Here is a 25,258-nt window from a genome sequence, read left to right as displayed (position 1 = left end):
GCTCCCAGCACGTGGCACGCTGACCATGTGCACGGTGCAAAGGCTGAGAACTGGGCAGGCTGTCTGGGGGAGCACCCAGCAGAGCTGCAGCCCTGGGATCGGCTCGCAGGCAGCGCGCAGAGATGAAGCTGTTGCAGTTTGCAGCAGACGCTCACAGCTGTTGGAGAGCTGACAGCGGCGTGCAGGCGGCCGTGGTGACGGACTCCCTCGTCTGGTGGTATCTTTATTTGTGGTAAGAATGGAGCCTTGGGCTGGGAACGCCTCTGGCTCTTGGTTAGGGCAGGTAGGGGCTGGGATGGCACGCAGCCTGCGGGCAGGGAGGTGCTGAGGGCCTGGCGTTGGCTGGAGCACTGTGCACATTGCAGCCTTAGAGGACTATCCAGCTTCAGGAGATGGGTGCTAGGAATTACTGTGGAGATGAAACATAGGAATTGGGGGGATGAGTGTTTGGGATTATAGGGTGGGCAAGGAGAACAAGTTGAGAGGTCTGCGGGAGGCAGAGTGTTAACACAGAAGCTGTCAGCATGTCTCAAGCCAGCTTCAGCTTTGCCTGGGAAGGAAGCAGCCCTACGGAGTACCTTGATCCTTCTCAGGGCAGCAAAATGCCTTGTGGAGAGGGCACGTGTCCTGCAGCAAACAGGGGAGGGGTGGAAGCAGACCCGTCAGTGTGCAGACAGCAAGCTTACATTGCTTCCAACTCTTCCCTTACAGCTCCACAACAACCCTGCTAGGTTCAATCCTGAACAGATCAACCCTGGTTCTGTTCGAGAGACGTTTATTAGCAACAGTGAGGGGGGTGAAAAACAGACCCGAAACGGGGTGAGCAATTTACAATGTGAAATTATGCGAAGAATCTGCATTTACCATGAACTCTGTTTAGAGAAGTGCTGCACCCAGGCTGGGGGAGAGTTTGCACAAGGAGAATTCCTCGGAGAGCATACGCTGGAAACAGGGTCAAGAGTTAACGTGTGATGCAAACGGGCATTTCTGAGCCTGCAGTTGGCTGGGCCCAGGTCACGAGACTGAAAGAGCGACTTACACCATATTTGGATCGAGACTTTTGGAAATAAAGACGATCCCACACGTGAACCACAGAGCCCCAGCTCCCCAGAACGCTCTGCACACCACCAATGAGGCGATACTTACAGGAACCCTACCTGCAAGTTTCTTTACAGCATGACCTGCTGAGCGTTTTGCAGCCACAGAAAGAAAACACGCAGGGCATCCTGCCTGTGCTGACCCCTAGTTGAGAAGAGAATGCAGCACTTGTTTGCACTCAGGCATGCACAGCAGCAGCGTGGGCCGTACGGCTGCACCCAGTGCTTGCAAGCTTAGGAAGAACAGGCGAAAACAAGCCGGTGTCCAAAGAGTTCACAGTGGAAATGAAATGTTAAAACAACAAGTTATATGCAAAGAAAACAAGGGCAGCTTGGGCAGGGCTGTACGTTTCCTGAGCAGTCTCCTATGGCTGCTGCTGGGGCATCCACACGATGCAGTGACTCCGGAGGTCAGCTGGAAGAAGCCAGAGGAAAGGTGCAGCCGTGGTGCTTCTGAGCTCACGGCAGAGCTGTGGTTGTCCAAAGATCTTTCACAGTTAAAACAGTCCTCACTGAAAATTTACCATTTACGGAAATGATGAAACCAACAGATGAGGACAGGCTAAACCCTGAGCACCAGCAATATAAACACCGTCCCTTTTGGAAGAGCAAATGATGATATCACACAGACATCACACCCTTCCTGGGTAAACAGGAGTGCCAACATGAGAAGAGATGCATTGTAAACTCTGCGTCCAGGCGGTTAGAGGGCTTTTGGGGCAGCTCCTGGAGGCTGCAGGAAAGATCAGTGAGGCCAAAAGCACTTCTTTGGATCAGACTTGGGTGGTTTCAGGCACTTCCCTAGCTTCTCACAGCCTGGGGGAGACCAATTCTGTTAAAAAACAAACAAAATACACAGGAAAAAAAATGAAGTTAGATGTTCACGCAAAGTATCTGCTGAGCCTTGCATCCTAATGGACCCCTTCTGAAAGACAGAAGTCTTGCAGCTGGGATCATCCATCTTCCAAGCTCAAATCCTATTCAAAAAGGCTTTAGGGAAGACTACAAATCCTTATGCATCAGATGATTCCCTCTGTTGGAATACGGTGGTCTCTCCTGCAACCTGGTGGGACTCGTAGTGACTTCTTCCCTTCCCTGCAGCAGTTTGGAGCACACAGATCACAAGCTGTTGGTGGATTCCCAGTTCTCCTACCATCCAGAAAGGATCTCATACCCCCAGCACTACAATTCCCATGTGCATTATTAAGGAAGCAAGTAAAAAGCACCAGTGTTTGAAGGCTGAGGGTGTGAGAGAGAAAAATGTCTGTGTTTTAAACGAGCATTCTGATGGACAAATTCATGAGCAGTGGACTAGGAGGCATTTATGAGCCAACTACACCAATGCATGCAGAGCAAAACTGTTCTCCTCCCTTGTTTTCCTGCTTCTTGAACTACCTTTCTCCAGCATGCACACAACAGAGAAGCAGCATCAGAAAGGAATCCCACTGCAAACCTCAGCTTCCAAAGGGATTAACAGAGGAAGGAGTTGGGATGACAGAGTTCTTTCAATGTTAGGGGTTTTTTTTTTGGTGTCATTTAACATTTGGGTCTGTGCCAGTGTGAATGGCAAATCTCTGCCCTCAGAAATGTTGTGTGTTCTTTCCCTGACTCTCCAAGTCCCCCCATGGGAGATCCTCGCTGTCGCCCGTTAATGCTCAGCTCAGCTCTGACCTACTGCCTTTTGTGTCATTCAGTTTTTCAAGTCATTAAACTGATGAAGTTCCCGTGGAGGCAAACAGAAGCTGAACCCCATCAAAGATACCGGAGCAGGTTTCTATTCCATGCATCTGACAACAGATGGCAGTGAGACACCAGCTATCTCTGCAGGTCGGGAGCAGAGCACAGAGCTGAGCTCGGTGGAACGGCTGCACGAAGGGCTGCAGATCGTTTGCAAACAATTAATGCCTTTTCTAAGTCCATTTCTCAATTTTAAAACGCACTGTGAGAAATTTCAGCTGCTTCACCACTCCGTGGGGGAACCAGAGATCCAAAGAAACAAAGAAAATATTCAGGCAGCACAGATCCAGAGAGAGGGCTGGGGTGTGGGGTGAAGTATGGGACCTCCAGTCCAGCACTTGTTCCACCTTGCAACCCAAAGGCACCGTGTGCTGACAAACAGCATTGCTGCTCCTGCAGCACCTGCACACATTGCACCAGGGCAGCTGCAAACAGCACCACGACTGCACGTTATTATGAACCAGTTTTGGAGCTGGAAGCACAGAAGAAAACTCCAGGGAAGGGCTCTGGGAGCAGCCAGACACTGGGGAGAGTGCCTGAGCCCACAGAACAGCCCGGAGGAGCAGAGAACAGGGTTTATTAAAGGCAAGGTTGAATAATGAAAGAGAACAATGCAGAAACAATGGTCCTTCAAATGGTTTTCCTGCTTGACATCCAAAAATAAAAGGTAGCAACTGCTAAAAAAGATCTCTGCTTTCTTATTAAGGAGACAGAGGCAGCTCCATGTTCTGCACTGCTCTGGCTGGCTGGAGACAGAGCCCAAGCAGCAGGTAGTCAAGGTGTGCTTCATAAGGTTACCTCAGTATCAGGAAGACTTTGGCTGTTGCTGTTTTGTGTCAGTCTATACAGGCACATCCCCTTAAATTACACAAACTCTTGTCATCTGACAACCTTATCTCCTAAGAACCATCCCGTTTATTTCTCAGGTTCACAACACGCCAAGCAGCTTTTGGAAGGAAAGGCAAACTGTAACTTTCCAACATGCAATTCAAAACAGAACTGGAAACCAGTCTGGCCTGCTCCAGAGCAGAAGGACTTTGGAAGAGACAGGCACAGGTGTGTACAGGATAGGAGACCACACAGCACCAAAGATGCTCAGTGATCTGAGTATCTGACCAAATCCACTGTCTCGGTCCCACCACCCAAAACACAGAGGACTTTTGAGAACTGCAGAGTGGATTGAAAGGAGAAGCATCTACAGTTACAAAAACCTTGGTGTCTCTGAGGGAGGAAGTCACAGTGTATCACAGTGTGCTGGCAGGCTTTGCACACATAACCCAACTGGCTCCGTACGAGCTGTGCTGTGCAGCTGCATCCCACAGGTAACAAACAGCCCTCCCTTCCTCCCCATCCCTTCCCAGCATTCAGTGACATTTTTAAGCCTTGACAAAATGTACTTTAAGCAAAGGAATTGTAAATGCTTTAACTGCTCACCATGACAGCCTTGTCGCACACGTTGAGCTGTGGCACTCCTGGCACCATGGTCTCCTTGTGCTGCTGCACCACAGCAGATATCCGCCTCATAACTCCTTGGTATTCATCACTAGCAAAACTAGAATGTGAAAAAAAATTCAGAAGTTGTTAGTGGGGCTTCCTGAATACAGCAGGTTTGACACACAGCACTGTTAAAGCTATGCCAGAAGACATATTATGGGCTGCAGCGAAGAAGAGCACGTAAACAGGCAGCCAGCACTGCACACCCGCAGCTCCATCGGGAACTAAAGGAGCTGGGCTGAAAGAATCCATCCTGGCTGGGCACGAGGCTGCAGGCCTGATTCCCAGCCTGGGGGGCAGGGACAGCAGACAGCCCTGTGTGCTCCCCAGCACAGCAGCACACGGCTCCCAGCAGAGCAGCTCAGCACAGGGCTGCAGCACAAACAGCTGCTGCTTCCAGCAGCCCCAGTGCCTCACTTGCTGGACAAGAGATGCTGCCAGCTTGCATTGGTTCCCAGGGGGATGTCATTAGCAAAGGAAAGGTGCTTTGGGGTTGTCTGCTGGTGCTTTAAGTGGTTATCTAGGGAGACCAGAGTACAGGACAGACACCTTGCCAGGTACACGACACATAAACAAGTCTGCTAAGGCTGTCCTTCCATGTGTCACATGTGAGGTCACCCAGTTCCCAGTGCTCCCATCCTCCACTCTTCTGAGAGCTTTTCTGCAGAACGTGCATCACGTGGAGGCATTCACTGAAGGGAAGTGACAGCAATGTCAGTACTTTGTTTTCAAGAGCGTTCTCCAGCTAAGGGTTTCAAATGCAACCAACTGTTGGCCAGAAAAACTCTTCACGATCGCTAAGTAAAATGAACTAATATGCAAACAGGAAGATGGAGAAGAATAGGAGCGACTGGTCCAAGACAAGAATACCTCCTTCATTTTGCAACATTACAGCTTCATTATTGCAAGCTGGGAGCCATCCATCAGGCTCCAAGCCCTCGTACGATGCTATAAATCACCAGATTCTTACCCAACTGTTACTCCAGTAGGTACTTGTTGAAGTGGTTCAGAATCTACTTCAAGTATTTCTAACGTGGAGGATGACCACCCAATGATCTCACTTTGTCCATCACCTTAAGAGTCACTTAAAAAACAGAGAGCGGCAAATTGGCTCTGAAGATAAAAGAGAAACAACGCTGCCTGCTGCTGACCTCGGGCTCCCTTTGCTTGCAGTCCAAGCTGGCCACAGCCCCACACTCCGGCTAATTTCCTACTTTGAAAAACAATCACATTTCAAAGCCCAGCAATGTGCCAACAGTTTCCAGTAAACCCTATAAATATCGCATCTCGGCAGCTGTCCAGAGAGAAGCTGATTGTGGGGATGGGCCTGAGCGCTGCTGATAGAGAAGCGGAAGGGAATTTGAAATGACAAGCTCAAGCAAACTAATCTGTTGCTCTCACGCCCTGCTAGCTGTATCCTGGCTGTACAGCTCTGCATGGACCACGTGGAAATGGTGAAGCCCCCAAATTCGCACGCTGCTCTGTGCATGCATCCCTCGTAGCTCTCAAGCAGCCCCAAGGACTGCTGCGAGCAGAGGGCTGGATGCCACCAGCCACCCCCTATGGCTTCACCCTCACTGAGGACACTCCAGGCTTGGTGAGCATTGCATCCCGGTGGCACAACGGCCTTTCAGCTCAGCCAGATTTCATCCGTGAGTCCTCCGGTTGGGTTTCAAACACAGAAGGCTGTCGGCGCAGCAGCGAGCCTGGAAATATCAAAGCAGGTTTTTAGAAGAGGCCAAGAGCGTTTCATGCTAACTCGTGCCCACACGCAGAGGACAGCTAATGCAGGAGAGCCTGCACAGAGAGAGACAAAGCAGCAGAGCCACGTGTGGCCAGGGAGGGCTCCTAAAGCACGGGTGGGTCCCTGGGCCGCACAGTGCGTGTCGTTCTGATAGCTAATCGCTTAATGCCTTCTGCTGCTGTTCTCCTAACGTGTTTATGGCCATCACATCCCTGTGCCATCTCCCCAGCATTCCAGATCTCGAGGAAGCAGACCTGCAAGACAAAATGTTGCTGCTATCTCATTAAGCTCTTTATGCCTTTACAAATGTTTAAGTGCTAAAGAGCCCAATTTCATCCACCGAAGCGGCTTTCCGTACGCACGATTCCAAATTAGCTATAATCTGGACAGACCACTGGAAAACACAGCTGTGGTTGGGATGAAAGATAAACAATATGTTGCCATAACTGCTGCTTTTTGCTCCAAATGTGCCAGTCCTGTCCCAAGGAAAAAAAAAATAAATCCTTTTGCTATCATCTTAAATACTGCTTTTATCCACAGCATCGTTATTCATTAGCAGCCTTAGACACGTGAATACTGCAGGGTAACAAAGCAGGTTTGCATCATTTAAACCATCTTCTTGCTTTAATTCCCGTGCTCAGGACACTCCTGGCTGTTTCAGCTTGCTCAGCAGGGACAGGAAATCTTGGCCTAACCTCAGATGCTGGTGGTTTTCAACTGCTCTCCCCTGCAGCTCCTACAACGTTAGGGTATTTGAGCCTTTAGCATTGGCTGAATGACTTCCCTTGGCACACAGAAAAGTCTTGCACTTCTCACAGAAGCACAAAGCTTGCTAAAGCTAAAGAACACATATAGATTATGCTTCGAGTTGCACTGCTAACCTATAAACCTCCCCTCAGTGGGGTTTAACATGCTCTTAAGCTGGCTAAACCTGTTGATACTGGTTTAAAACATATCCGATCGCAGCTGCCTTCCCGGTGCTGAAGGACATGGCAGTGACAGACCCCAAGTGCTGGAAGGTGTCACTCAGTGCTGGAAGAGCACCAGAGAGGGTTACAAGATGGCTCGGTTGAACACAGAGCTGTGCTGCCCAGCTGGAGGTACGGCAGGTCTCCAGCATGGTGTGAGGCTGCAGCGCCTGCAGGACAGCAGCCTGGGCACAGGCACAGCAAAACTGCTGTCAGCACAAAGCACAGCAAGGCTGGGGCTGATTTTCCCTGCTGGAATACAATGCTTGGTCTGAGGAGCTGAGGTCTTGCTCAGACTGAGCTCTGCAGCTCCGTAACACGTCACAAGATCCAACATCCATGCAGTGCTTTGTCAGGTACCCCCCGTTTGCCTACAGCAAACTGCAGCCCTACGAATGAAGTGCATTTTGTGACAAAATCTGCTAGAGGGGAGTGCCTGTAATCTGCATGTTAGATGAGGATAATTGCTTCATGGTAATCAGCTAATGGAGCTGGGAGTCTCTCCTATTCGGGAACCACAGTCCCCTCCTTTCCTCGAGTGCATATACAGGTCTGGACTGCAAAGGCAGGGCTCGCTACATGCTCCACAACAAAACAAGATAATATCTGTACAGGTGTTTGGGTATTGTTGTCTGAGCAAGGCTGCAGATCTCGCTGCCTCCAGGGCACGCTGCATTTTGTATTCCAGCTCAACAATCCTGCAGAAGGAGAGCTGGGAATAGTAGTGGAAGAATGAGAGCGCGGCGGCGAGGGTGAGCAGGTGGTGTTGTGAGGAGTTTGCTAAAAGAGATCCCCCAGCGCACATGAAATTATTCCACGCTCAGAATGAGCGAACGGAGTGGACAAAGTCCAGGGTCATTACACTAATTGACACTTTACCTCCGGGAAGTCTCTGGAGAGCCAATCAGGGCTGGATTGCGAGCGCAGGGTCCCAGGCACAGGTGTGGTCTGTGCTTAGTTCATTTAGTGTAATTGTGCCTTGGCAATCTGTTCCCATCTCCTCCCTCTCCAAACAGCTCCGAGTGTAACCTGCTCTGCTATTAACCCCACCGTGCCCTACGGTGAAATTCAGGTTGCAAGGAGGAGGGTTTGCTGACACGCTGCCTTTGGTATTAGAGCACTGGCTCAGTCCCTCGCCTTCAGCTCTGCCACCATCCCAACCTGCAAGGGAGAGGAAAGGGGATGCTCTGCCACAATAAATACACTGTCATAAATACACAATAAATACACTGTCATAAATACACAATGCACTGTCAAATGCATCAAAGCCACAGGAAAGTAAAGAACGCTTTCAGCCTATTTTTTCTTCCAGATCCAGATCCTGATGTGTTAATTTATCCTTCTTCCTGATGATTCTTATGCAGGCACAGCCACGTACCTCTATCCTGAGAGTGACAGAACCATGGCACTGTTCAAAGGAACGTGACCCAATGGCTGCTGCACAGTGCCTTCCATAGGAACGTGATGGTGGGCTCTCAAGGGCAGCTTTCGCATTTACAGAGGGAGAGCGCAGGACTTGGCTAATCATTTGTGTATTTTACTTCCTCCTCCTCTGAAATTATTTTAATTAAAAAAACAAAACCAACAACATTATTTTCAATTGTGAAATACACCTAGATTCAGGTACTTTGATTTTATCTGTTATCAGTGCTATTAGGCTGCTCTGCAATGTGGTTTCCCATCTTGTCTTATTACTCAGCCTTCCTCTGTTCTTTTTTTCTACCACCAAGTTTCTCTGGAATTTAACAGCCTGCACGTTACAAAGGGTTATGGAGCTCTGCTTCTGAAACACAGCAACACTGAGAGGTTCACAGGGCCAAACAAAAAAGGAGCCAAACAGAAAGCACAGGGTAATCCCTACTGTAAGGCATCCACCAGACCCAGATGTAAGCACCCCAGCAGGTGTGATGCCCCTCACCTTCGTGGCTTCAAACAGCATTTTGCATTTTGAAACAGGCTCACGTGGCTCTTCCAATGTTCCCTCTTGCACAGCATCCCTCCAGTCCAGGCAGTAACTCAGCAAACTACCTGTAGGCTGCAGGTCTGCTGCAATTAAGCACAAGCTACAGGTCGACATCAGACGCCACAGCGCAGAGCCCTAATCCAGGACTGAGCAGCAACCCATCGAGCTGAGTTTGCCTCCATCCTTATTCCTCCATGGTTTCCATAGCTGTGGCTTTCCTCAGAGCCTCCTCTCCTGTGGCAGCAGTCAATTCACTCCTGCAATGCAGCTGTTGCCATTTCCTTTTATTTATTTATTTTTAAACCAAGCAGGCGAGGAGTCAGCACCTCCCCTGGGCAGAGTTCTGGCTCTTTGTTATCCACATCTTCCCCTCTGTTTTGCACCTTCCCTCTTTTCTCAGCACAGAGGTTTCTGCCCTGATCACTAGGGTGAGACTGGCAGCCTTCCTATCAGATCTTTTCCCCTCTAGCTTCCCTCCAGGAGCTTCTTCCCTTCTTTGCTGCTTCCATAACCAGTGCAATTACCTCTCTGATAATTTCCAGGACTTTCCATCTGCTCAGAACAGGCATTTGTGAGCTCTCTTGTTAATTAATGTGTTCTAAAAATCATTACGTTCATCAACCACATCTTATCACTTCCACTTTTTCTTCCATAATAGTCAAATCCATTGCCCTAAGTAAAATGTAGGTGTTTTGTCATTCCAACTGAAGCAAACTCAGTTCTGAACGGAGCTAATAGCTCAGAGCAGGTCGTTACCAGCCCCGAGTACCAACAGAACGTGAGCTGTACTTAATTGCTATCAAGGCTTTCTACCTCTGGTGCAAACAGAACTTCAGAGGATTTTTGCTATGAACTCTTTCTGCAGCTTTGGAGCCTTACCCAAGCTGCTCCGTCTCCTTCACTTTGCACTGCCTGTTTTGCTAGCTGTATTTTAAGCTGTGCCAGTTACGTATTGCTGCTCATGCTCTTCCTGACTGGCATGAAGTACTTCGGTAAAATACAACCTCTAACTTAGGTGGTAAAGCTGACAGCTGGCTGGGGAGATACCAACAGATAATGTAACTGAATTTGTCAAATATAGGCTGTGTGGAGAAACGAGTTCCATGCGTGGGACTTAGGGGACACACAATACCCCGAACACAACAGACTTCAGTAAGGAAGATGACCTATCAGATCTTCTACTTCTGCATTTTGATAAATTTGGTAACCAAGGCACTCTGCAGTTTGAGTGTTTTTATGGGAAACAAAAATCAACCAACCAAGAAAACCCAAACCCCCAAAAATCAGTTGGTGCATCTAGGGAGGAAACAAAATACTGCTCAGACTCACAGAAACGCTTCTGCTTTGTGTGCTGCTTAACACACAGTCTACATTTAAAGCCTGAGAGCTTAAGAAACAAACAAGCCAAAAGCATCTTCTATCTGGCAGCCTACACAGATCTACTCAATCACTCAAATGACCAAAGACACGGGATGTTCATTTCTCTCTACACAAAGGCTAGATAACGAGGTAACTATTGCTTATATACATAGTTACGTTGCCATTTCTGGCAAGCAAAAGAAATATTATTTACCAGGAACCACACTCCTCTGAAATGCACTGCCCACACATACCCTTGCATTGCAGGTGTTCTTATTACAAGCACCTCTCCAGATGCCAATGCTGCCTTATCAGTACCTCATCCTGCTGCCAGACAGACCTGGAGCACCTCCTGTGGTGCCAAGCTCCTCTCTATTCCAGGACCAGAGCCCCACAGCTCCCAGCTGAGTCTTCTCTTTTCTCAGAAGAGGGATCAAAGCCTGGCAGTGAATGTACCTGATGGCAATGCTGAAGGTCAGCCACAGGACAGGGATTGTGCTCCATCCCACCTGCTGACATGCTGATGTAAAAATGGCATCAGTGGGGCAAGCTCAGGCAGGACTCACAATGTGCATCTGGCATTGCTGTGAGTTCCAGCTATCAATGTGGAAAGTCAGTGAGGCTGCTGGGCTGAAGTTGCAAGCTGGACAAACATCAGTAGTTACCTTTCAAGGCAATAGGGGCAAACACAGTTACATCCCTTGGCAGAAGACGAGGTGCTGGAGGCGATCCAGCCCAAAACAGAGGGGCAACTGCAGGAAGGAACAGCCACTGGGTCTGCTCCTAGAGTCAGACGTGCAGAAGGGTGCACACCCAGCCTCACGTGTAGGGGGACCCAAGTGCAGAGTGCCATAGGGCTCAGAACTGCCAGATGTGTCCTCAGTGTGACGACAGGGCCTGCCTGTAATGGCCTGACCAGTTTTCCCACTGCACGAGAAGAGCTCCTGAGATAAGCTTTTGCTGATAATGCTTCCAGGCAGGCTTTGGAAGTGCAGCAAGCTGTGTCAGGGACAGGAAGGACTTCACAAAGCCCAGGGAATTGAAAACTTCACATGCTCTCTCCAGCTCTTGAAGGACTTCTACCTTTGGTGATCCCTGTAGCAGCCAGGTCTCCAAGAATGACAGACAAAGCCAATTTCTATGTTCTGAGATGAACTGAAAGCAAAGCCTTGAAAAAGTCTCCATCCCAAGCAGCACTCTCACAAACATTCACAGACAATTCAGATGAGACTGCCTGAATATACGCACTCTGCAAGCCAGGAGCGTTGCCTCAGCTGACTGATCTGACTGATTTCCAGCACACTTTGGCTCTGAAGAGCCCAAATATATAACCTGTAAATCTCTCTGGAGGTGTGTGATGCCTGCCCTTCAAATGAAGCCATGAAACCTCTTTGCATGTGGTTCTGCACGTGCCACTATGCCAAACTAATGCAAATCAAGACACACAACACGTGACTACAACATCTTTTTTGGGGGAAAGGGTTGAACTAAAATAAGGAAAAAATAATTTTAAATGTCACAAAAGCAAACAAAGAGAAACACGGGATATCAGTGTGCCATGATGCTCCTCCACAGACTACAGAAGAGCAGAAAACCTATTAAAACCAGGTGTGGATTGAACAAGGCAAAATAGTACACGACATAGAAGAGGGAAACATACCAAGGAATCAGGGAGGCAACGCAATTTTCTAAAGGCTTTGGCAACAAAAGGAGAAGCCAAGCTGGTGAAAGAGTGTGATCCACCTTGGTGCTCCAGGGCTGCCTGGGGATGAACGGGGGCTGTGGCCAACGTGGGCTGTGAGCACAGGCGACACAACGCAGCCAGCACACAGCCAGACAGATGTGTGCTTGGAGGAGAATGCTGGATTCCCTTCTGAGCAACATTAGTGTCGGGACTCCCAGCAGGCTGCCTGCCAAGGGGGATAATTAAGCTAAATAAAAATACACAACAGGAACAGCTCCACAAATGAGGATAATTTAATTACCACGTTGGATATAGGAGACCCACTTCCCATGAGTTTTCCACTGCAACCAGAGAGGAGACAACAGCAACACAACGTGCTGCAGAAGAGTCATTTATGAAGAAGCAGCTTTCTATTAAGGTCTGCATATTAAGCAAAGCTACAGCTTCCCATAATCATGTCTTGGTATAAAATTCAATCAAAGAAATAGCTTTGAGTGTCCAAAAATCAATGGAAGCATACAACAAAATGATTGCAGATGTCACTCTGGAATTTATTTCAGCGCTCAGCCCGTGGTGGTTGTAAGGAGCAACCTTTATTCCTTCCCCAAATGAGAGGGAAGCAGGAATCCTGCAAACAGCCCTTAGACAGGATCTCCCCTCCGTCAGATCTCAGAATTTGAGAGCACACAAACAGCAGACAACCTGCAGTTCGCTTAATACCACCATTCACTTAATTTTTGGAAGAAGGAGTCATTTCTATCCATTCATCTTTCTAAAATAAAGTAGCTGTTCAATCGAACAGGGCATAATCTCATCTGGAATCCCAACCCAGCAGCATCGTTTCACTGAGCTGAATTTAAAATACAGGAGCTGCAGATTTGCTTTATTCATTAGTGCTGAAATGCAATAGAAAGGAAGAGCTAACGTGCTGGGCTTCTGAAGAGCTTTATACACTGCCTAATGCACCTCTAGGGTGCTCGTCTGTTAAGTGAGAGAGAAGTGAAAATATTTTTCCTCCCCTTCTCTCTAGTGGAAACACTTAGTGGACAGCACAGGCTCAGTTCTTTTGGAAGTAATGGAGCGAGTGTATCCACTCAATTATTTAAAACAGTTGAGTAATTGCAGTCCTGTCAGCTCAGGAAACATCTCTCTGTTAAAGCTGCTGCACAAAACCATGTCTGTGCAGGCACTCACCATGCCTGTGCTGAAAAGAGCACTGGTTTCTCCTTTCTTTGCTTCCACACCCTCCAAGCCAGGGACACAAGTGAGGGATGAGGCTGTGTGCCTCTGCCTGTGTCTAATCCTGCCAGAGAACAAAACTCACTCAGAGGGCAGGAGGGAGCTGGGACACCTCAGCAGCTTTTTGGAGGTGCCAGATGTACATGTGGACAGTGCTGGTTGATGGCTACATAAATCCTTACAGAAATCTCTCAGGGCACGGTGTGTGCTGGAGATAAATATTACAATAGTAGGCTTACAGGAAAATGGATTTGGACAGCCAGGAAGCCGAAGGAAGGAAAAGGATTGGGCAGAAAGTCTCGCAAAGACTCTCTGGAGAAGCTCATTTAGCGGGCTTGGAAACTGATGGGTTGCCCCATTTGCCTGCACGGATTCCAAAGCAGTGAATGGAAAAAAACCACTGCAGAGCACAGGAAGATCACCAGGGGTTTCTTCCCCAGCCCCAAAACACGCTGGGAATTGCAGCAGAGTGGCTGCACGCAGGCACACTATTGCTGCTGCTTCATTCCACAGCTGACCCACACGTAGCCCTGTCCTACCTAGGAGTGAACATTTGCCTTCTGTAGGCAGTGCTGGGACACAAACCAAGAACTGCTGGCCTGATGAGCTGAGCCACCAACGTGTGCTCACCCACCCAGCTCGACCAACTGAAAATGCTTGTTCCTTTTCTTCGTTACTCACACAAGTGATGGCTTTCTGGGAGAGTTTTCAAGCAGATTGTAAATATAAAAACAGCTATCGAGGCAAATGAATTATGTAAAGCGTACATCAGCAGTGCTGAGTGTTTTCACATCTTTGTTAATTGGCTCACCTTAACGGGTATTTCTCTCCAGGGTCCCTGCCCAGGTGGAAGAGCAGTGGCAAAGTGCTGTGCTCCTCCTGCAGATGTGTTGTCACTCCAGAGACATTCTGTCCAGGACAGAAATCAATGCCCTGCGGTGAAGAGAAGGAAACAGGTCATCAGGCACGAAGCAGGGCCAGGAGCACAATTTTAGCTGGTGCTGCTTCCTTTGGCGTCTTGTTCCAGTATACCTGTGAAACCTACAATTAGCTTAAACCCAGACAGTCCTCTTTATTCTGCAAACTGGATTCCAATCTGTAGGAGGTAAAATAAGATGATAACACTCGCATTGCACTGGCATAAACCAGAAGCTAATTTCAAAGAAACGGGTGCATTTGTTGACCTGGTTTACGGCACCTCAGAGAGCTGGTATTGAAGCACTCAGCTGGGAACGAGAGCTGTGCTAGGAGAATTGTATTATGCCTGAGACTGAGAAACTGGGACCTCTCTGCAGCGACAGAATGAAGGGCACAAGGACTGGGGTTCTGTTTGCCACCAGCAGTGGGTAAGTGCTCGAAGGCCACTGAGGGCCAGAGCCAGTTGTCAGCTCACAGGCCCGGAGCAGCCAGCTCTCTGCATCTGCCCTTGCAGCTCCCAAACTGCAGCCAGTTATTAGCCAGATGTCAGGCTAATAACCCAGAGCCTGCCTGCAGCCTTGTGGGCTAACAGAACTCATTTAGCCCTGGGAACAGCAAAAAATGTAAAGCACTCATTTCACTGAACAGAAAATAACGCGGGGAGCCCTGCGGACCAGCAAGGGCTGGCACCTGGTAAAACCCAGCTTTAACAATTCCAGCCAACACGCTGCGCTCCTCACAATACCTGAGACAAGGACAGAGACGTGGAGAGAGGGTAAATGGGAATATTTCAATGGAAAAGCAGCTGTAGCATTTGCTTAAAAAGCAAACAAACTGAAAGGCTCTCTACAGATGTTGGTAGGATTTGATTGGCAAACCATTTTCTAAAAATATCCTGTGTTTTTAATGGACAGCTGGTCAGTGGAGCAGTTAATATTCTGCTTTTCAATAAAGCAGGAAGGTTAGAAGCCCATGAAATCCCATTTATCTGCACAGAGCTATAGATTCCTGAATCACTGACTGGAAAAATAAGAGAGTTGCTTGATAGGTTGTAGTGGCCGGCCAATAATGGACTTTAAATGGATACAAAAATGATTGACCTTCCCACCTTCTGGTGCCACAGGCCTCAGAAAAAAGAGTGAAAAATAGATTTTTATTTATTTTTTTTCAAAAGGAACAGTTAATGAAAAGGTATCAAAGCCTACATAATATCCAAATTATAATTTGGATGCAAATCAAACAAGCAATTTAATTAAGAGCCCGCTAATTGGTACAATACTCTTTGGCTGCAAATGCTTCTTTCTGAAAGAAGATTTTAGCCTCTTGGGTATTTATTTATATACTGCTCTGCTTACGTTTTGTCTTCTGTTTCCTTTAGCCAAGGCTCCACACTAAGGCTCAGGGATGCCCCAAAGCCTCCTAGGAAAGAAGGTGCTGTGACACCTTGCCTGAGGCCACCAGCCAAAGGCTATCTGTCTTTCTAATCTAAGCAGTCAATGCCCTGCTCAAAAGCAGTCTGCTGGGGATAACAATAATCAATCAAACTTACTGTTTTGTGACACTGATAAATAACTCTCCTAAAGCACGGCTGAAACCACGCTTTAAATTCCTGAGGCCTTTCAACTTTACCTCCACAAACATAACAGACTATTATTATTTTTATGTACTGTGTGACTGCTGATATTCAGCCACCAGAGGCAGCTTGAAAGTTATTTTCTCCCTGTTCGTCAGCAAATGAGCAAAATGTGAGAGGCACCATTCCATCTTCACATACCTGACGAAGGCATTGTCCAGCATCACAGCAAGTGATACGCTACAGATACAGATGGTGGGGCCTGCTCCTCTGCACACATTTGACAGGAAACAATATTTAACGTATCACCCACATGCTCTACTTCATCCTGCTTCTTATCTCAACGCATTTTCAGTTCTCAGGATGGAAAGAAGGAAAAAAAAATCAGTTACAGCACCGAGCTGAAAGTCTGGGATCCTCACGTCCAGATTGCTTTTAATTTCTGGAGCAAAACCAGAACAAACTAAATCTGCTTGGGATTTGAGGATTATTTAAAGATGAGGCAATCCATGCTCTGGAGCATCTGGACGATGCCTCTAGCTGCTTGGAAAGCATGAGGATTTGGTCATGTGTGTTTCTGGGGGCTGGGGGCACAGGGATGTGCCCAAACTCCTTGCGTCCACCTCCGACAGCAGAGAAGGAGCAGGAGGGAAACAGCTCTGCTGCCCCACATGCAGGCTGAAGGACAGCAGGTCTGGTGGGGAGCCTCCTCTCGAGCACTTCTGTCGGTGAAGGTCACTAGAAGATAACTTGAAATCATTAAATAACTCTTTTTTCCTTTTCTTGTAAAAGCCTCATCTGACAACACGCCCCACAGATCCCGAGGATGCTGCAGGCTTTAGCACTAAATACAGACGTGCCCAATTCTCAGCTGGAGCAAAAGCCAGCTCGTTGCATAAGCAGCAGAGAGGTCTCCTCATTTACTCCACAGGACAAACAGGATGGCAGCTTTGCTCAAAAGGAAAGTTGTATCATGTGCAGAAGAGCAAAGAGGCAGGGAGGCACAGCTGCCCCTTCCTCCAGGATGACAAAACCCCAGCCACCACTTTGCTTTTATTTACTTGGAGCTCTTTGGCAGACTGTTAGTGACCATGTGCAGGGGATCAGTTAAAGCCCAGCCTTCTATTCCACTCTGCTCACAATCCAAGGCAATTTGCATGTTGACAGTAACACTGATCAAACAAAGCAGAAAGGTCACTCCCTGTGTTTAAGCAAATTCTTGCATCTTTCCTTCCCAACTCCAAAAGCACACAAGCCAAGCCAGAAGATCCTATCTAGAGCACACCGGCTTTGTGCTTTCTAAGGGAACCGATCAAAGAGCATCAGATGGCAAACAGAAGCATCTCAGCTCCCACACCAGACCTCTTACACCAGCAGCATTCTGCACCTGTCTGCCGGAGGAGTAATCCCAGTAATCATTTACTTTAAGAAAAAAAAAAGAAAGAAAGAAATACAACAACAAAACCAACCAAGCAGCACTCCCTGCACATCAGGGAAGCCTTTGGACGAGCACATCCTTCAGCCCTTCCTCCCAGCAATCACGTAACCCGGATGGCTTTTCCATCCCTAAGACCTGGTGGCAATCGGTCGCACGGCTTATGCTTCAATTTCCAGAGCAAATGGACCACAGATGCTATGTCAATATAGACATGAGACAAATACAGCTGGCTGCCAGCGCGGGCTGCGCGCCAAGCGATGGAATCACCACTTGTGTCAACGTGAGCCCTCTGGCAATTCGTCACCCTGGCGCTGGCCCAGCTCGCTCCAACCTGACAGGCAGAGGCTGAATTCGATGGCAGCGCAGCAAATCTGGGGGCTGCCTGCTGGTCACGGCTCCTCATTCCATCACACGAGACCCAGAGCTGCATTCGTATCGGAGGCAGAAAAGATGAGCGGTTCATTAAAGCCAGGCACGTTTCTCCCTCTTTGCCACGGCGCCGGTAAGCGGCCGCTGTCACCGCAATGGAGGCTCCCAACAAAACCTCCTGGCCCGCAGCTCCGACTGCCTGTTGAACAAGAATTGCTTCTAATGTGTTAACTGTCTGGAAGAGACCCCCGAAGATGGGCAGATCAGCTCTGAGGCAGCAGCGATCAATGGCTAGCTCATGCGCTCAGAGGACCACAATCAAATGTCATTATTTGTCAGGTTCTACTTGACTTCACATCCCCCTCGCAGAAAAGGCTTTATCGATCCCTCCGTGTCGAGGAGAAGGGCAATCAGACAGACTGCAGCAGGAATAACCCCGTGGCATTTTACATTAAAACAATAGCATCTTCTATCGCAGGCACCTCCACCGATCACTGAGAGACACAGGAGCCCCTCCGAAAAATCACTGAAGGCTACTAACAAGATACTAAGCTGACAGCAGAAAGGTTGATGCTATCAGCCACTCTCCAACGAACCCAAGGGCTTTTTCCATATTTCTAATATTATTTTTTTTTCCCCTTCTTGCATCACTGCTCTCAGAAGGCACAAGGATGGTGATTTCCTTTCTCCTACCTCCTCCACATCGCATTACCTGAAGCAACTCCTGAAGGACTTGCTGGCTACTCAGGTAAATCCATCAAGAAAAGCCATTTGTCTCCTCTTCCAGGCCTCTCCTTCCAAATGAGGAAGGTTACACGTCCCTTTGACCAACAGGACAAAACGACTGCTAACAGTACCAACTGTGGGCATTCACATTTTAGGAACAAGAAGCTGCGAACCCAGCAACACCGCTGTGGAAACCAGCAGCAACACAGCAGCAGTGCATGAAACATCACCTCCTCACACAGAGTTGTCATGCATTCTGCAGTCAGGAAGAGTCCTGGGTGCCTTGTGCTGTGCAGAAGGAGCTCCTCAGGCTTCTCCTTACTTCCTCAATCCTCTGCAGCATCAGCCCTTCCGTCCCTGGCTTGGTAAAGGCCAGCGGTGTTGCTGAATTCTGCCTGGGTTCAGTTTGAAGTCTGGGCTCAGCAGCCAGGGCACAGCGATGGTGGAGAACATCCCACAGACCTTGGTCACATTCAGTGAATCCCACACGTTCTCCACAGACTTCTATTTCAGTTTTTCTCCACCAATCCATGTCCCATTTTTTTTCTTCCACCAGGAACTGAACCACGCGCTTCATCTCTGTGAAAGCTGACAAATCTCAGTACCAAGCCATAAGGCAGAGGATGCAGACCAGTGAGGGCACACCAATGCCACGGGGGTGTAGGACAACCAGCAGCCTGTGTACTGTTGTACAGGATGTGCCCAGTGTAAATACTCCAAGTGCCAGATGGAGAGAAGCGTTCATCTGCCTGTTATGCTTCCCGAGGCTTTGCTTTCCATAAGCTGCTTCCCTCTGGTAGATTTTTATTTATACATACATACTTTATTACTTAACTAACTTAGACCACATTCAAGTGCATAGCTTTCCAGGTTAGAGGCCAAAATTGCACATTCTTTCTAGTTAATCCCATCAGGGCTGGTAGTCCTAAACTGACATGACTGTGCCTGGTCCCCAAGACGTGCAATAATTTCCAATGTCAACATGAAAATATGATTCCTGGATGCTTTAGTGGTACAATCTCATCTAAAAGTCAAACAAATATGCACGATGCATAGATTAAAACCAGTGCAAGTTTTCCGTATCACTGGTTTCCCACAGTCAGTTAACAAGGGAATTTGAAAGAAAAAGAAGGTTTGGGCAAAAGGTGCCACGTATGCATCAAAATAGTGAGAAACTCAACCACCCCCAAAAACAAACCTTTTAAAACTGTGCAGACGGCCATTCTGACACATCTGGCCAACTTCAGGCCCCTTCCAAACGGAATGACATGCCAACCAGATCCATCTGTTCATGCCAGCTCTGAGTGAGGGACCCTCGAGACAGGAAAAATGTCACGTTGGAAAGTTTAACAAAACCCCCTGTTGGATCCCCAGTGAGGTGAAGGACCCAGGCCAGAGATCAGAGAGCTGACAGGGCCTCGTTAGCTACAGCTCCAATGGGAGGCAAATCAAACCTATCCAACAGCAAGCCTGCCCACAGACACAACTCCTAATGCCACACACACACGTATGCAAATCCACTTTTCAAAGGAAATTAGCAAACAAATTGGCCTTTTTGATTCCAGCCCAATAGTTGCAGCCCAATATCAGAGCAGCTGAGAACAACAGGCACCAAAAGAGGCGTTGGATCAGGAGGTGAGATTACAGAATTCCCAAAACAAGGCTCACAACTGCGGAACTGTTCTGCATTCTGATTTCTTTCTATTTTTAAACTTGCAAGGCTTGTAATTAATGGCTCGAGGACATGAGGAGAATTGGAACAAATTTCAGCCTCAGCTTCCTCTGCATGTTGTTAATGGCTAGTCTGTCCACTAATGTGCTCCAATTTTACCCACATCAACCACATGTGATACAAGCTGCAGGAAAGCCAGTGAATTTTTAATCATTTCTCTGATGTACAGTATAATTGCTGACTTTTATCAGACAGCAGTTAAACAACAGCTCAGAAAGGAATAAATATTCCTTAATTGCACAACTGCCATTTCTCACAGTAGGAGAGCGTTTGAAATGAGTAACTGGTCCCCATTATCACAGCCACACACGTCCTCAGACATGTACCAATAAGTTCAGATCAATGCAGGCGTTTATTTATGACCAAACAAGGCATGTCAGTATGTGCATGTAATACAATGGAGGGCAATTATTCACACCCATGGCAAAAGCACGCCCTCGAGTCCATTCATATGGCCATCCACAACAACAGGTAAGCTCCCAGTGTCTCTCACACAGGGAAAATCCTCATTATGGCACGTGTGACATCGGTGCTTTCCTCACAGACTGACCCAGACAAGCACATGGTCTCCTTTTAGCTGTGCAATATTAGGGTTGACACGCAGCATGCAGTGCATTTTCAGAGTCAACTTTCCTTCCTAATCGGTGAAAAACAGAAACTCCTGGAGCACTGCAGCCTCAGAAAGACAAACACACGCATTTACAGCCCTGAATGTGAATGACTCCCTTGGAGCTGACGTTTCCTTCTACCCCCAGGACATCCCCATGAAAGAAACCATGCACTTTTACATCCACAAATGTCACCAGCACTTATTTCTGCACCTGTGACGCCTTGAGGACCCAAGTAAGTTAAAGGAAAGAAAAAAAGGCATAAAAAAGAAATCAATCATACAAACAATCCCTCCCCAGTACCAGCCTGCTGTCAAAACTGCTGAAAGCTGTGCCATAATGCATTTAGTTCATGTCTACAGGTATCATCAGCAAGGCACACGTGTGAACCTGCCATTCAAGAAACGTCCCAGAGTTCAGCACCCAGGTCTGAGGCAAGGAAGTCACAAAAGAAGAAAAATAACAGTGTTTAACATCTAATTGTGAGAAGATCAGCCAGAAAACTGCAAAAGCAGCTCCTCTTTGGCAAACAAAATGTGAAGCATCTTACAGAGTGATACGGGCTTGCAGAAGTGCTGGTAATAGATTAAACATATGGAGTGCAGTGTTTGTGATGGCTGCTGCTCTTTCCACTGCACTGAAGAGCTTTCCTTTTCAGGAAAAAAAGACCAATAAAATAGCACATCCCTATCTCCTTTCCACAGTTCAAGGCGCTCTGGGTCTTTTTCACCAGATACACAGATAAATGACCCGTTCATTTGGCATCAGTCTCCAAGCTCTGTAAAGGTACACGTGAAAGATGAGAATTCAGCAGGGAAAGAAGCTTAACATTAAGGGGCATTAAGTGCTGCTTCGAGGGAACGCCACTCGGGACAAGTCAGGCTTTGCTCATTTTCCTCTGCTTGTCTCTGACTCCATTCAGCACAGGGGTGCAGGTGACACCAGTGCCCTTGGATTTTGGAGATTGGGTAGCTCTTAAGAGGCCGTGAAGGAAAGGCTGGTTCCTAAGTGCTCTGTGGCATCCCCCAGTTAAAACACCTCTTTAAATGGTTATTTCCCCCCAGGAAAATGACTGGGAAAGAGAGAAGGAACGAGAGGAAGGCGCAGGTCGGTGTGCTGTTACCTTGCTGTACTCCTCCCAGGAGTTGCTCCAGGTCCAGTAGTGAGCCTTGTAAAGCCCGACTCTCACCGCCATCATCTCATTGCCACGATAATAGAATATGGGCCTGCAAGGGAGAGCAGAACTGCATGAGAAATGCCAGCACGCCAGCCTGGGCAGCTGCTGCCGCTGCCTCGCTGATAAGGGAGACAAACACTTTAATGGCGTCTGACTTCCGATCCAGCTATCAGTCAGAAACAGGCTGCCTCCTAATAGTCTCCACTGCAAGGTTTTCAATTAACATTTTTTAAAGTGTTCATCAAGTTGAGAGCTCACACGGCGCAAGAATGAAATATTATACAGCTTGGCTGCCAGTGATTGTTAATCCTTGAACTATCAGACCCTGTTATTTCCTATAGAGCGTGCCGACTTAAACACCAAATGTCTCAGAAGTGGCGAGCGTCTGCCAGAGAGAGAGAAATAGGGATTCACAGAGAATATGGTGCTCACACTCCTCGTTATGGCAGCATCGACATATGTGCTGTTCCCATCTGAGGCACAGGATGGCCGGGGAGGACACCGGATGCTGGCCAGTTGGGGATTTCAGATCCGAAAAGCTCCATAAAAAAAAGAAACCTGGCACCAAGACAGGCTTCATTTTTAACTCCTGCCCATTCGCTTTCCCCTGAAGCATCATCTCAGCTCATAATGAAATCTGCAACCTCTCCCCCAAAGTTCCCCTACAGGTACTGAGGGCACGATCCATACCCAAGGCACGTGCACTGCGCTTCCTCCCGCGCATCCCAGCCGTGCTCCCTTTGGTCCCTCAAAACGTGCTCTCATTTTTTGAGGGAACAGTACACATTTCCAATGAAATGGTCTATGGCAGGAGAACGGCTTCAGTGCCTGCTGCAGTTTGCCCCACAAGGACACCAGAGGCAGCTCCTCTCTGGCTGTGTCAGCCTGCTGGCAGGAGGAGATCACTGGGCTGCTTATTGCATTGGGAAGGGTATAAGCATCCTTTGTCTTTGATCCAGATACCACTAGGCAAAAGCTACTCTCTCTGGAAAAAACACAGTCCCTAACTATAGGGATAGTTAGGGATAGAGATAAGATTAAAATCTCTGCATCCGAATGACAGGAGTGGCCTTAGATCTCCTGTATTTTAAACCACAGCCTTCCCTGCGGGTTCCTCACACAATGAGCCTTTGTCATTAGGAACCGCTCATGAACAAAGGGGAAATGCTGCTGCCAGCAGTGCCTGGTCTTGCATCCTAACACCTGAAGTGCCTGTGAAATAAAGGCAGCCTGAGAAGCCTGCCAAAACGCAGGACTTGATCTAAACCAGTTTCATTAACAAAATAAAACAGCCCAAACAAACACGCCAGGCTTGAAGCACGCCAGCCTCCTTTTTCCTTGCCATAAACACAGACCATGCGACAAGCTGTGAGTGACCCTCTGCAAGAAGGCACACAGGTTAGGTTTTGCATTAAAAAAAACCCCAACAACAAACGTCTCCATCTTTGAAAAAGGCTTTCAGCTCACACTGAAAATTCTGCTGCCGCCGATTCCTTTCTTTCCTGTTCCCTTTTTTCCTTTATAAACTTAAAAGAACCCTACAACTGCATCCCCTGGAAACGCCTTGGGGCAATGGGAGCTGTGATGTCCCAGTCAGGTTTGGGGTGGAAAAATCAATCAATCAATCAATCACTAAGAAAAAAAGAAGAGTCATCACACAGCCTTGAGTAATCATTACTGCAACACGAATGGCACTGCTGTAAGAGATGGGTGGCTGATATTTCCTTTATTTTCCCTTTGGTGTCATAAGAAAGCTCCACAGAAGCATCAGGCTGTGTTTGCAGGACCTGCAGCAGCTCACGTGAGCCAGCAGGTAATGCTGCACACATACCTCTCGCTTTAACAGGCACATAAGTAACAAGCTGTGGAACAAAGGCTCCCATCCAACACAGAACAGAACTCAAGTATGTTTTGGATGCTTATGTTTCCTTGCTGTCTCACTGACAAAGAATATATTTGTACTCAGGATTTCCCAGGCTGCCAAATTATCCCAATCTCAACAAAAATACCTCTCTTGACCTCCAGGCCATCCAGTGACAGCCAAGGATGTTTGCTGTCAAAATCTGCACCCAAGCAGGACTCCCGCATGCCCATAAGGATCCCAGCTCTTTAATTCAAACGTGCCTTTATAAAAGGACCTTGGGAAGAGGTGGGCTTCTGGTTCACCTGTGGCAGTCCAGCCTTTAATTCCAGCTTCTCTCAGACTAGAACTATATTCTGCAATGAGCCAATATACTCCTGGATGTTTTTTCCAGTAATAAATAATGTATTTTCCCCTACCCAGGCTACAGTTCGCAGGCTTTTATCTCCCTTGCTGCCATATGCTGTTCCAGGGATCCCTGCTAACCCCCTGACATTTGCACTTGTCCCCAGACTCCACCGTACAGCAGCATGTCATGTGTCAGGAAATCTCACCTCTGCCTGCTCCAGCAGAGGATTAATGCACAGGGTAAAGCTCTGGTGCTACCTCATGGTCATCGGCCAGGAGCAAAGATGCATCCGTCCAGATTATAAAATACTTCTGTAAACTTGATTTAAAATTTAAAGAAAAAAAGAAGAAGAAGAAGAAGAAGAAGAAGAAGAAGGCAAAGATTGGCACCACTTCAGTTTGGAGGCAAGGATCAGAGCTCCGGGCTCATAACGAACCTGTCAATTAGCTCGCCCCGCAAGATGGCAGGTAAAAGGTCGACGCCGTCAATCTGTCTGTCACTCGGAGCCTGCAGGCCCACCAGGGAGAGGCTGGTGGTGAACAGATCCATCACGCTGCCCAGCTGCCAGCTGACCTGAAACATCAACAGAAACCTTCAGCAAAAGCCATACAGAGGGAGGCCACCTTCCTGCAAAGCACAGCCTCCTGAACCTCTCTTTTAAGGGTCCCTCCCTTTACAGTGCTGCAGCAAACCCCACGTTACAATAACAAAGGGGACGATTTCCTCTTTTCCCCCTCACTTCTCTCTCCATGTATCCAACTCAAAGGAGCTTTTTTTTTTTTTTGCACAGTTGAACCTCGTTTAACAAATTCTGAGTCATTTGTGGATTGAAAAATCCACGCTTAAAACAAGAAAGAGAAAAAGAAGTCCTTGATTTGTTCCCTCCCCAGGTCATCTCTGTATTCCAGAATATCCTCAGAGCGTGCACAGAAAGCACAGGGATAGATGGATAACAACAAAAAGAGCCTGATGACTTCATCTGCAAACCATTTCCAACAATTCAAGAACTGTAAAGTTGTGGTATTTTTAGTCTATATTTTAATAAGGGAGAAAAACATCTGGTTTTGGTTCCAACGGAGATTCGCAAAGCATTTTTTTTGTTTGTTTGTTTTTGCTGTTGTTTCTTTTTTCTTCTTCTTTAATTGGAGAGCGGTGAGGTGCTGGAACAGCTGCCCAGAGAGGCTGTGATGTCCCGTCCATCCCTGGAGGTGTTCAAGGCCAG

General features: G+C 47.8%; 1 protein-coding gene across 1 annotated transcript in view; it reads right to left on the bottom strand.

The window, feature by feature from the left end:
• Positions 1 to 631: 631 nt before the first annotated feature.
• Positions 632 to 25,258, bottom strand: part of GALNS (galactosamine (N-acetyl)-6-sulfatase) — a 43,104-nt gene continuing 18,477 nt past the window's right edge. The window contains exons 10-14 of the mRNA XM_048958809.1: positions 24,473 to 24,609; positions 21,773 to 21,875; positions 14,097 to 14,218; positions 4,269 to 4,386; positions 632 to 1,929 (exon numbers count right to left, since the gene is read on the bottom strand). Coding sequence (XP_048814766.1) covers positions 1,843 to 1,929; positions 4,269 to 4,386; positions 14,097 to 14,218; positions 21,773 to 21,875; positions 24,473 to 24,609 — 567 coding nt within the window. The 3' untranslated portion in view covers positions 632 to 1,842. The remainder of the gene's footprint in view (positions 1,930 to 4,268; positions 4,387 to 14,096; positions 14,219 to 21,772; positions 21,876 to 24,472; positions 24,610 to 25,258) is intronic.

Source organism: Lagopus muta, chromosome 12 (genome assembly GCF_023343835.1).
Source record: "Lagopus muta isolate bLagMut1 chromosome 12, bLagMut1 primary, whole genome shotgun sequence".
NCBI lineage: Eukaryota > Metazoa > Chordata > Aves > Galliformes > Phasianidae > Lagopus > Lagopus muta.
Note: the sequence above shows the minus strand (reverse complement) of the source record. Positions and strands in the feature narration are given on the sequence as shown.